The sequence below is a fragment of the Clarias gariepinus genome, chromosome 2 (genome assembly GCF_024256425.1).
Source record: "Clarias gariepinus isolate MV-2021 ecotype Netherlands chromosome 2, CGAR_prim_01v2, whole genome shotgun sequence".
Classification (NCBI taxonomy): Eukaryota; Metazoa; Chordata; class Actinopteri; order Siluriformes; family Clariidae; genus Clarias; species Clarias gariepinus.
Genome location: NC_071101.1, coordinates 41,057,758 through 41,070,566, shown reverse-complemented (window position 1 = coordinate 41,070,566; position 12,809 = coordinate 41,057,758). Strand labels below are relative to the sequence as shown.

The 12,809-nt window shown below is 40.4% G+C and overlaps 2 protein-coding genes across 2 annotated transcripts in view; one reads left to right on the top strand and one right to left on the bottom strand.

Moving 5' to 3' along the window:
* The window catches only part of map3k5 (mitogen-activated protein kinase kinase kinase 5), a 65,172-nt gene extending 62,536 nt beyond the window's left edge, over positions 1–2,636 (top strand). The window contains exons 26-30 of the mRNA XM_053477878.1: positions 62–302; positions 411–523; positions 998–1,107; positions 1,216–1,292; positions 1,452–2,636. Of these exons, the coding sequence (XP_053333853.1) occupies positions 62–302; positions 411–523; positions 998–1,107; positions 1,216–1,292; positions 1,452–1,512 (602 nt within the window). The 3' untranslated portion in view covers positions 1,513–2,636. The remainder of the gene's footprint in view (positions 1–61; positions 303–410; positions 524–997; positions 1,108–1,215; positions 1,293–1,451) is intronic.
* Positions 2,637–3,415: 779 nt separating this feature from the next.
* LOC128512326 (peptidase M20 domain-containing protein 2-like) lies at positions 3,416–10,934 on the bottom strand. The gene is made up of 7 exons (XM_053485556.1): positions 10,424–10,934; positions 7,002–7,150; positions 6,711–6,853; positions 6,420–6,574; positions 6,177–6,297; positions 5,888–5,995; positions 3,416–5,773 (listed from the first exon to the last, which is right to left on the bottom strand). The coding sequence occupies exons 1-7, from the start codon at positions 10,823–10,825 to the stop codon at positions 5,631–5,633; spliced, it is 1,221 nt and encodes a 406-aa protein (XP_053341531.1). The 5' UTR covers positions 10,826–10,934; the 3' UTR covers positions 3,416–5,630.
* Positions 10,935–12,809: the final 1,875 nt, after the last annotated feature.

The window sequence follows — 12,809 nt, the reverse complement described above, 5'->3', positions numbered from 1 at the left end:
CATTTTTATTTATTTGTTTATGTGTCTTTTGAAAAAAAAAATTTATTTTTGTTTTACTCAGAGCTCAGGCCGCACTTTAGCTTGGCATCCGAAAGCGACGCTGCCGACCAGGAGAACGTGGATGACGATGTCATCCCTCACGGAAGCCTCAGCAACAAGCGCAGAAGCTCGACCATCGCCAACCACGATGACACGGTGGCCACGTCTGGAGTGAGCACGCTCAGTTCGACCGTCTCGGAATCCCAAACCGCACAGCGCTCCGTCAGCATGGAACTCGGCCGCATGAAGCTCGAGACCAACAGGTGCGGCTGGAAATCTCTTCTAATTGTTTGTCTAATTATTATTAGACGGTTGTTGATCAAAGATAAAAGCAGTTCTTTTTATGTGGTCTTGACTTGTTTGTGTTTCAGGTTGTTAGAGGAGTTGATGGAGAGGGAAAGAGAGTATCAGTGTATACTTCATCAGGTTTTGGAAGAGAGAGAGAGGGAGATTAAACTTCTGAAAATTCGTTCTGAAACCATAGGTTTGTCTACACACACACACACACACACACACACACACACACTATTGTTACAGTGATGCAATCATAATTGGTGTTAACTTCATGCTGCGTCTTAATTTAGAAGTGATGGATTTTGCTGTTTTATTATATAAAGGCGTTCAAGTCAAACCTGGACTTTTGATTATGCAGAATAACAGGACACAGTTACGGCAGTAAAGACTCCCTTTATTTCTCTCTACGATCCCCAGCTACACTAATGCACTAATCCCAGCGTTTCAGACAGACGTCATCATTTATGTATTCTTTACAACATTCGCATAGTTCAATTGTTTTACTGCGGCTAAGAGTGTCTTCACCGTACTGCGCTTGAAGTCCTGTGTAAATGCCAATCGTTTTATATTCCTTCATTCACCAGATGTCCCGGTTTCACTTGAACGCCCCTGGTTTTAATCGAGCGTTTGGTTAAATGTGTGTTTTTGTTCTTTCTCGACGCAGACATTTCCCCTCCTTCAGCGAGTACTCCGAGTTCATTTGGAGGTGAGGCTGACCCCGAGCTGCTCAAATGGCTCAGGTTACATGGAGCTGACGCAGACGCTATAGACAGGGTAATGTCTATCTTCATGTTTATTATCAATATTAATGTTGTTCTTAAAATAATAATAATAAAAAAAAAATGACAGTTGATTCTGAGCTGAGCATTTCTCCTACTGTAGATTGTAGCAGAGGACTACACTCTGGACGACATCCTTCATTGCGTCACCAGGGACGACCTGAAAAGTCTGAGATTAAAGTGAGTTTTTTAAAAATTATTATTATTTTATAAAGTTATGTATAAATGTATGAGTTTCTGTGTATTTGTGTGCATGTGTATATTGATAACGTTCCATGCTGGAAATGACCTCCCTCTCTCTCTCTCTCTCTCTCTCTCTCTCTTTCTTCACACACACAGAGGTGGAATCCTGTGCAAACTATGGAAAGCTATTACGGAATATCGAGAGAAACCCGGATAAGACGCCGGCTTGCTATCTGCTCCACTCCACTATACCCCGGTGTGTTTACAAACCAAAAGCCTGAGAACCTGCTCGAGAACCCACACAGACACATCACGACTATGGCACAAGCTCTGGCCATCTCTGAACTGCTTGATCAACATTTTATGCAATATCCAGTCCGACGCTGACCCGAGTGTTAACACCCAGTCGTTTTGGGTGTGGTCTAGACCGTGACTCATGGGGACAGAGTCGCTCATTGGAGCGATGATATGAGAGTATGAGAGTTTTATACTGATACAAGTTTTAATAGCAGCTTGTACCAGAACCTTTTGGGGGTCTGTTTTGTTCATGTGTACGCACGTATTAACTTCTTTCACTATTTATAAAGACGCGGATGGAACGCTGGTGAAGCTGTACACGGGTTGGGAGTTTTCACGTACAGGAAGTATAGGATTGGGTTCTTTGCTCGCTCGTGTTTACAAAATGAAACTGAGACTGATTATTGTTCGGAGAGACAGTCCTGACAGAAAGACTTTCCTAAGCTACCTAAAGCTTACTTGTGCTTCTGTTTTAAACACATAACTAGGTTTTCAATCTTAACACTATATTTTTACTATTATTATTATTATTGTCTGATGTCTTTTTATTTTTCGTTACATTACAGAATGTAAATGCTCGTATTTAATTGGCTTGTTTGAGCTTTTGTACTGGGTCCCGTATTTTGGCACAAGGAAACGTTGTTGCATATTTGAGTCAGTTGCCATAACGACATGTCATTTCCATAACGCGTAATCCTTACAGCTCGTTATAATTGTACTGTATTAAACTAGAACTAGATGTGAACATTGATCAAAGTTAGTCAGATTACGGTAACAAGTGAAGTATCTGGATTTTTTTTTTGGGTCATAGTTTATATATATATATATATATATATATATATATATCGTTTCTTAATACATACCTCCAACCAACCAATATACTGTACATTCTATATGAATCCTGACTTTATAAAGCTTTAGCCCGGTCATAATGCTTAGCTTTAATATATTGACTCAATGAATACAGTTTTATCTGTATTTGATATTTGAATGTCATTTTTGTTTATTTAATCATGAATAAAGAATGAGATAATTTATCTATGACTATACGACAATCCTAAGAATTAACTGTGAAATTAAAGTGGGACCTGAAAACATTTAAAACTTTGTCTGAGTATGAAAGAGTATGAAATCATGCGTGAAGCAAAAACTATTGGAGGAAAAGAAACAAATCTGTGGATAGAGTAACTTTGAGAACAGAATGAGAGGAAGATAGGAGTATCATGAGAGGAAGAAACCCCACACGAAATCCCATGTGGTGTGTAATTCTACCCTCGTATTTATTAAAGACGTGACTAAAAGCAGACAAACTCATGTTCAGGTAAACACTTTAAAATCTACCGGATGAGAATTCACACCACTTATGTGCAATCACGCTAAATACTAAAACAACCCTAAACATTTTTAATGCAAATGATTAGGTACAGTATAATATTCCAAGGCAAAGTCACTCATCTGATCTTCATTTAAATAAGCATCTATTTTACTTCCTGAGCAGGAAATATGCTGGAGCCGGCAGCAGTAAATGTCTGGCACGGCATCTCCATTGATGATGAAGGAACCCAGCATCTGGGAACATCTGTGCGTTCCAGACTACAAACATAATGGAGTTACCATACTTCAAAGCAAATAAACAAATCCCAGATAAGACACAAAACACATTTTTTTTAATAGCTGATATTTAATACCCTGGCTTTGTGAAACAAATTTCAAACAAATAAAAGTTATTTTATTTAAAAATTTTCACCGTTTATGTAAGGGAAAATAAGTTGTAATTTGTAACTTGTAATTTTTTTTTTTTTTTAAACAAATACTGACACAATTCTAAACATATCAATTGAAAGTGAAAAAATGGCACAACGTCCATTTAATTAAGTTGTCAATTTAAACAATGGAGAGAATTCAAAAACTCATTAAAGAAGGATTTCCAATACAATGTTGCGTGTTTCCAAGTCGGCTGTGAAAACCGTCACGTTTACAGAAGACTCCAACCACATTACAGTGATAAGATTCTCGGCCCAAGTCCAACATAAATGGTATAAACTTTTTTAAAAAAGGCTGTTAGTGACGATCCCGCCCAAGTGACCACTCAGCGCGTGGAACGCCTGATCCTTAAAGATCTAGGAACTTGTCACCTACTTGTGGCAGAGACGCATCTGTTTGTGGGAACAACCATTCAAACACACAACCATTAAAAAAAAAACACCACTTGTACACTACAGAAACCCGACTGGGAGTCGTTGCCACATTCCCTGTACAGTTCTGACCTTGCTCTAAGTCATTTCCACATGCTTGGGCCATTAAAGGAGTTCCTGGGAGGCCAGCCTTTTAGACGTGAAGCAGGCAGTCTGATCATGGCTTCGGTGTACTGAGAAAACTTTCTACTTTGATGGTATCCATGCGCTAGTGAAACACTGGGATAAGTACATTAGTAGTGTAGCAGCGGATTATATACAGTAGAGAAATAAAGTGAGTTTTTACTCTCAACTGTTATTTTTAAATTAAAAGTTCCAGTTTGATTTGAACACCCTGTGTATTTCCACTAAGCGACACAGTGGCAAGATTAAAAGAAAAAAATATATTCCTAAGAATTAAAAATTTTATTGCTACATTTTGTAAAAATTAATCAGTCAAATACAGCAAGAAGGTATTTAGTCAGCCACCAATTGTGCTCCCAAGTTCTCCCACTTAAAAAGATAAGAGAGGCCTGTCATTTTCATCATAGGTATACCTCAACTATAAGAGACAAAATAAGAAAAAGAAAAATCCAGAAAATCACATTGTAGGATTTTTCAAGAATTTATTTGCAAATTATGGTGGAAAATAAGTATTTGGTCCCCTAAAAACAAGCAAGATTTTTGCCTCTCACAGACCTGTAACAAATTCTTAAAAGGCTCCTCTGTCCTGCACTCGTTACCTGTATTAATGGCATCTCTTATCAGAATAAAAGACACCTGTCCACAACCTCAAACAGTCACACTCCAAACTCCACTAAGGCCAAGACCAAAGACTGTCAAAGGACACCAGAAACAAGACTGTAGACCTGCACCAGGTTGGGAAGGCTGAATCTGCAATAGGTAAGCAGCTTGGTGTGAAGAAATCAACTGTGGGACTCTGGGGCTCTACGCAAGATCTCACCCCGTGGGGTCAAAAAGATCACAAGAACTGTGAGCAAAAATCCCAGAACCACACGGGATTCACCTAGTGAATGACCTGCAGAGAGCTGGGACCAAAGTAACAAAGGCTACCATCAGTAACGCACAGGGACCCAAATCCTGCAGTGCCAGACGTGTTCCCCTGCTTAAGCCAGTACATGTCAAGGCCTTTTTAAAGTTTTCTAGAGAGCATTTGGATGATCCAGAAGAGGATTGGGAGAATGTCATATGGTCAGATGAAACCAAAATAGAACTTCGTGTTTGGAGGAGAAAAAATGCTGAGTTGCATCCAAAGAACACTATACCTACTGTGAAGCATGGGGGTGGAAACATCACCTTTGGGTCTGTTTGGACCATGACGACTGATCCATGTAAAGGAAAGAACGAATAGGGCCATGTATCGTGAGATTTTGAGTAAAACCCTCCTTCCATCAGCAAGGGCATTGAAGATGAAACGTGGCAGGGTCTTTCAGCATGAAAATAATCCCAAACACACCGCCCGGGCAACGGAGGAGTGGCTTCGTAAGAAGCATTTCAAGGGCCTGGAGTGGCCTAGCCAGTCTCCAGATCTCAACCCCATAGAAAATCTTGAAAGTTGAAAGTCTGTGAAAGTCCAAAACATCACTGCTCTAGAGGAGATCTGCATGGAGGAACGGGCCAAAATACCAGCAACAGTGTGTGAAAACCTTGTGAAGACTTACAGAAAACGTTTGATCTCTGTCAACAAAGGGTATATAACGTATATATTGCACAATGCATAATTGGTGGCTGACTAATTACTTTTTTGCCCCACTGTATATAAAGAAATTAGATATCAGTCACTATAAGGAGTATTAGACCCTTCAGCTGTCATTTGTCTGCATTTCTCCATGTTTCTCCTGCATTAATTTCTCTCCTCTTGCAGCTTGGCCTCTCTAAACTCCTGTTTGATTTTGTCCAGCACTCCCGGGCTGAAGATCACATCCAGCGCCGTCATCGCCAGAGCTTTGGCAGTGCGAAGAGTATAAAACTGAGCTTCATCTGCACCTGCAAAAGTGCCACGAATTACAACAGACATGACAGAGTAGAAGAATTAAACGCTCGAGCATTGTTGTGTTTTCAGAAAGAAAACGGATGTTTTCTCTTCTTCCTCAGACTCACCGGAAGCAGCTGTATATTCCGCAGTATGATTCAGTGCCTCGGAGCCGATGTAGAAATAAGGGTGAATCCCTGGGACAGCGTGACTCACGTTCCCGAAATCTGTAGAGCCTGAGATGAAGGAGATCAAATGGAGATCTCACTCAAAGAATACACATAAAACAGGCTTACTACAGACATAAAAACCCTGGAAATGTCCACCCCTCGTTTTAATGAACGATTGAAAGCCAAAAGATTCACTTCAAATCATCCTAAAGATATGTCCAGAAAGAAAAATGTGTTATCGTTTCACCTGAAAAGCCCTCGTTGGTGAACTTCATGCCAAGAGCTCTCCCGTTCTCCTCGAACAGATCTTCCAGAGTGCGGTTCCTCAGGACTTCATAAAACTCGTTCTTATCAAACTTGATCTCAACCTGCAAGACACAAGTGGGGGGAAAAAGGTCGCCATTTCAGACGGCTCAAATTATTGGGCTGACGACCTGAATGTACTGAAGTTGGAAAATTGTACACTGGATCCATAAGTCTGTGCACTCACCTCGCATCCTGTGGCGAGAGCAGCAGCACGAAAGCAGGCCTCTGCCTTGGCTTTGATATTGGGCAGGTCCCGGTGCGAGGACGTGCGCAAGTAATACTCCAGCTCGCTGTAGTCGGGGATGATGTTGGGTTTCACGCCGCCATGCTTTATGATACCTGACCAAGACACGCACTCTCACTCATCTACACACTTTCTTTGTCATTCGTCAAGATAAGGAAACCAAACCCGTCCAGAGTATCATAAATCAACGAGGAGGACGGAGTGAGAGCGAGGTGAATGATGTTAGCTCACCATGGATCCTCCAGTCAGGTCTGAGCTGCTGGCGCAGAACGGAGATGTTATTGTAGGCCATGACAGCTGCATCTAGAGCATTTATTCCTTCCCAGGGATACGCTGACGCATGAGACGCACGGCCGCGGTACTTCACCTGCATACTGAAAGATTGAAAAATATCCATCAATAATTAGTGTCTACAACCTACAATTAGGGTTTTCAGTACAGCTTAAACAATTTCGTTCTTTTAAAAGTTAAACTATCTAGTCAGATCTTAGCTGTGTGACCTACTGGACAATACTGACTCACCCTTGTATAGCCATGGCTGGTAGAAAGGTGGCGTTCTTCTGAGTGGGATGAGCCATAAACACCACATCCAGGTCCTCGAAAGCTCCTTCTCGAAGCAAATCCACTTTCCCGCCTCCATCCTCTTCTGCTGGAGTCCCCAACACAGTTACCTACAAATAAACCAACACTCAGTGTTGACGCAAAGTCAGACTTTGAACGCGACATGATGGTTGGTGCCAGACAGGCTGGTTTGAGTATTTCTGAAACTTTTGGGATTTTCACACATAACCATGAAAAAGCCGTGTTGACGTCAGAGGAGAATGGACAGACTGGTTCAAGCTAATAAAGGCAACAGCAACTCAAATAACATCTTGTTACAACTGAGGTATGCTAAAGTAAGTCTCTGAACGTACAACACATAAAAACCTTGAAGCAGATGGGCTACGGCAGCAGATGACCACACTGGGTGTCTCTCCTGACGGCTAAGAACGTAGGAAAATGAGGCTATAACTCACATGAGCTCACCAACATTGGACCATGTTTGAGTCTCGATTTCTGCTGCCACATTTAAATGGAAGGTTCAGACTCTGTGTGAACAACATGAAATTATGGATCCATCTTGCCTTGTATCAATGGTTCAGGCTGGCTTGGTAGTGTAATAGTGTGAAGATCATTCAAGGGGCCCAAAGCCTTCAGCCTTCATTTGTATTGTTGCTAATCATGTCTTTCCCTTCATGAGCACAGGATAACTCACCACATCACACAGCTAAAATCATCTCAAACTGGTTTTCTGAACACAACAACGAGTTTACCGAACTCAAATGGCCTCAAAAGAGAAGCGTTAGGATGAAGGTGTCAATCAAAATGTCTTTGGGGCCCTCTAGTGTCTGACTGCAGTACAAACAAAAACTGGAATTCTTTGCAGTTTTTCAGGTATTAATCCATGATTAATCTAAGATCATAGGATTGATATATTTACTGGAAGTCATGCCTGAAACTAAGAAGTTAACACTTATATACATGTGAGTCCTGTAATACCAGTTATTATATAAATAGACCATTTATACTATACGTGTTGCTTTAAGATGATGTAATTTCATGTCATTTTTAAGCAATGTAAAAGCTCTAGGACATGTTTTATTTGGGGGGCTGAAATAACGTTAACAGACAACATAAAAAAAATTCAGTCTAATTGGAGTCCGAGCAGACAAATTCATGTCGTCGTGATACAGCAGGAAAAATAAGTATTTGACACACATCAGTAAGGGGATTTCTAAATGGAAGAAATCAGAACATTGAAGGATACAAGTTGAGTCATAATAAATAAAGAGAAATGACACGGAATAAGTAATGAACACATTTTATTGATTACTTTGTAGAAAAGCCTTTGTTGGTGATTACAGCTTCTAGATGCCTCTTGAATGGAGAGACCAGTCGTCTACATTGCTCAGGAGTGATTCTGGCCTATTCTTCCACACAAACGGTCTTTAAATCTTTAAGGTTCCTTGGGCGTCTTTTATGAACTTTGATCTTCAGTTCTCTCCAAAGATTTCCTACGGGATTTAGGTCAGGTGATATTGACTGGGCCACTCAAGCAACTTGATTTTCTTTTTTTGAAACTACTTCACTGTTTCCTTGGTCTTGTGTTTGGCATCATTATCTTGCTGAAATGTCCCTCATTTCATTTTCTGGTAGATGGCAGCAGATTTTTTATCCAGAATATCCTGGTACATTTCTCCATCTTCTTTCATCCTGCCTTTAATAATATGAAGTCTGCCAGTACCCCTTGCTGAAAAGCAGCCCCAAACCATGATGCTTTCATCTGACCATACTATAGTCTCCCAATAATCCACAGGCTTCTGCAAATGCTGTTTTGCAAACTTTAACCGAGCCTCAACATGCTTTTTGTTCTGCAATGGAGTCTTGCGTGGTGAGCATGCATGGATGCTTTTTTGATTATTGTTTTTTTTGAAACAACAGTATCTGCTGATGCAAGGTCTTCCTGAAGTTCTGCCCAAGTGGCTCTTGGAGAACTCTTCTGATTATTCTTTGGACTCCTTGGACAGCGATCTCACGTGGAACACCTGATCGTGGCCGGTTTATGGTAAAATGATGCTCTTTCCATTTCGGGATAATGGCCCCCACAGTGCTCACAGGAACATTCAGCATTCTGGAAATGCCCTATAACTATTCCCATCAGAATGCTTTTCAACGCTAGCATTACGAAGATCTTGGGAGAGTTCTTTGCTTTTACACATCATCAAGTCTTTCCTGTGTAACGCCTGGGTAATGAGAAGCCTTTATAGGCCATCAATTAGGACTTTAGCAGCTGATATCAATTAGTACTGATAGGGGGCAGGGTTTCTCTCTAAATACTGACAGATTTCAGGTGATCTCCTAGCTTTCTATGCCATTTTGCTCCTTGTTATCTTCATGTGTTTAATACTTATTCCCTGTGTCATTTCACTTTATTTATTATGACTCAACTTGTATACTTAAATGTTGTGATTTCTTTGAAATCAATATTTGGCTTGATAGCTATATCTGGTGCAAATTTTGTTTCAATAGCCCACTTAGAAATCCCCTTACTGATAAAAATACTGATGTGTCAAATACTTATTTTCCCCGCTGTATATATAAAACGTTGTGGTTGGCTTCTCATCACCTAAGACTTCACGCCAGCCGTCATTGCTATAAGGGAAGTTACAGTCTCTCTCACAGACACGCACACATTAACACCCTTATTTGTAAACTACGGATGCAATTTGGAAATGACAATTTGGAACTTACAGTGCATATCTTTGATCTCTGGGAGGAAACCGGTTTACTCAGAGGAAGAACAGCAAGTATGGGGAGATCACGTCAAAGACGGTAGAGACGAAATTTGAAACCCTGGACGCCGATGTGCCAATTGATTTTTACAATCTACCAGAGACGAATCGTTTGACTATAACTGTTCAAGATCTGTGTGCGCGTTTAGATCAGTGGTTCTACAGGAGAACCATATTTCTGCGCATTTTATTGCTTTTCTCATCTCGCAGTATACCCGACTTATTTAATCAACCAATTAATTGTAATAGTGGCAGTGCACCTCTAGGTTCGAGTGTTAGATCAAGTCTGTGTGCATGTTCTCTTGGTGGGTTTTCTCCAGGTAGTCCGGTTTCCTCCCACAGTTCGAAGACATGCAGGTTAGGTGAACTGGCGTTGCCAAATTAAACGCACTGTGTGTATGTGTGTATGTGTGTGCCTGCAATGGATTGGCACCCTGTCCTGGGTGTACCCCACCTCGTGCCCGAAGTCTCCTGTGATAGGCTCCAGGCCCTCTACGACCCTGTACACAGGACAAGCGGTATAGAAGATGAATGTTCTTCCAAGAATAAGCTGAGAACCACTAGTTTAGATGATAGAGTAACAAGCCAGACATCCATGCTTAGTTGGCACACCTTGATTGGCACAGGCCACGCCTCCCCACACTCCAGGACGGCCTTCAGGCCAAACGCTGCCGCAGCTCCGCTCTCCGCAATCAGGTTGTGGCCACACGCGTGGCCTATAGAGGGCAGAGCATCATACTCACACAGAAACCCAACATTAACCACAGACCCAACACCTGCACCACCTACTGGTCCCCATGTGGCCCGGAAAGCTGTGTCTAGTTTGTAGTGTGCCTCCACCGTCCATCCTTTCTCCTGTGTGAAAAAGCGAACCAGAGTATCATGCGCTTGTCTTTCCTCATATGCAAGTTCTGGGCAATGCCAGATCGCATCTCCTAACTGATGGAGTTTGTTCTTGGCATCATCAATGGAAGTGCAGACCTGCTGCTTCAGTGCTTGGAGTTTCTCAGCCATTCTATAACAGCACACTATAATCTATGACACAAAAGCTCGTTTAAAAGTTCAAACACTTAGCCAGAGCTGCTATTTAAGGTATTCAAGGTCAGACCACTTCAGCTGCTCAACTCCCAGCTCCTTCTGTTTATGAAGTGACGTCAAACCAACATGGCGGCGTTCTACTCAGCTCCGTGCTTTCTGCGCATGCGCGTTCCAGGAACGGGTCATGTTTTCACCATTTTAGCATCCTGCTAATGATTTATCGGAGTTGTTTTATAGTTCGTGCGGTTTTATTTGACAATATAATATCTTATATTTGATTTACACAGTCGAATTGTGAATTGACGGTTTGTTTTGATTGTTTTTATCTGTTTTTTATTTATTTATTTATTTTTATCTGTGAGTCGAGTGCTAATCACGAGCTGAGCTTGTGTTTAACTACAACACTGATTTACTCACAGACCCCTGCTGGACGCCTCTGGGTATATTATATTATATTATTTATTTTTTATAACGTTTTAACAGATACTGTAGTACATCCATGGCCAAAAGTTTTGAGAATTACACAGATATTAATTTTTGTTTTTTACAAAATCTGCTGCTTTAGTGTTTAAAAAAATACATATATTATTATTTTTACTATTTTTAGACCTTTTTGTTAGATTATATTATGTATATTTAAGGATTAAGGATTTCAAACATGTCAAGTCAAGTAGGCTTTTATTGTCATTCCAACCATATAACAGTTCAGTAACACAGCATTCCTCCAGGACCAAGGTGCTACAGTACATACATGCAACAACATAAATTATCAACACAACTCTACCGGAAGCAGATAGCTAACTAAGAGACCTAATTAGCTGACTAACTCAGCTATGACAGATTTACATTTCTTATTTTCTAAGGTCACCTAAAACTAATACTATACAACAAAGTGACAACAAAGTTCACGTGCAAATGTGCAAACAAAGAGCTACAGAGTGACAAACAACAATGTAACACTTTTCATGGTAATAAGGTATGAATTGAGGTAGTGGGAGGAGAAACAGTAAACATTTGACATTCCTGAAGTAGCAGCAATGATTTAAAAATACTTTGTGCAAATAGCAAGTAAAATAAATATTGTGCAATATATATTGCAAACAGAGAAGATCAGGTAGGTTGGTATGAACAAATTGTGAGATGGCTGTAGATCAGAGTGACTGTGAATGTGTGTGTTTATCAGTTCAGTCCTGATGTTATTTAGATCGTCTGAGGGATTTGTGTGTGTGTCTGTGTTTTAAAAGTCCAGTCCCTTTGTACTGAGGAGACAGATGGCTTGTGGGTTACTTTAACTGTGTTTCGGGTGCAGTGTGACCTCTGTGAAACATGGGCACATTTTGAATGTGCCAAATACAAAAAAAAAAGACCTGCCAACTATGTGTGTGTGTGTGTTTGGTAAATGTTTAGGGCAAATAAACATTGTTACATTTTTATGTAAACATATTTTGTGTGTGGAAAACTTAGAGATGAATAAACTTTTTGTAAATAAAATCGTCTTTGGAGTTACTAATGTGCTTAAAGTAAATGTTCTTTAATAAGGACTTTGCCAGTGATCATGCTGGAAAAGATACTTTTATTAAGTTGCTTATATACTCTAGCCTTAGATCTTCTTTTTAGAATCTGCTGCCCATGTTAAAACTTAATTACTTCGTACGCCGAACACACAAAAGTGGGAAAACGACGTCATTACTGTAACGGGAATTACTAGTTACAAGGCAGCACGAACGCAGCGCGCACTCCGCTTCTATCATAGCGACGCCTGGCAGTCACGTGACCAGCGGATGACCGGAAGTAGCCGTATGTGTGTGTGTTTTTTAAGGAGTTAACAATAATTCTTTTTATATTAGCAGTAATGGTTATAATGGACTATGTAAGAATATATATAAATGAGCCAGAATCATAATATTTTATTTTAAATCGATTAAATTATTTGTAAATACATTAACTATGAATAGTTATT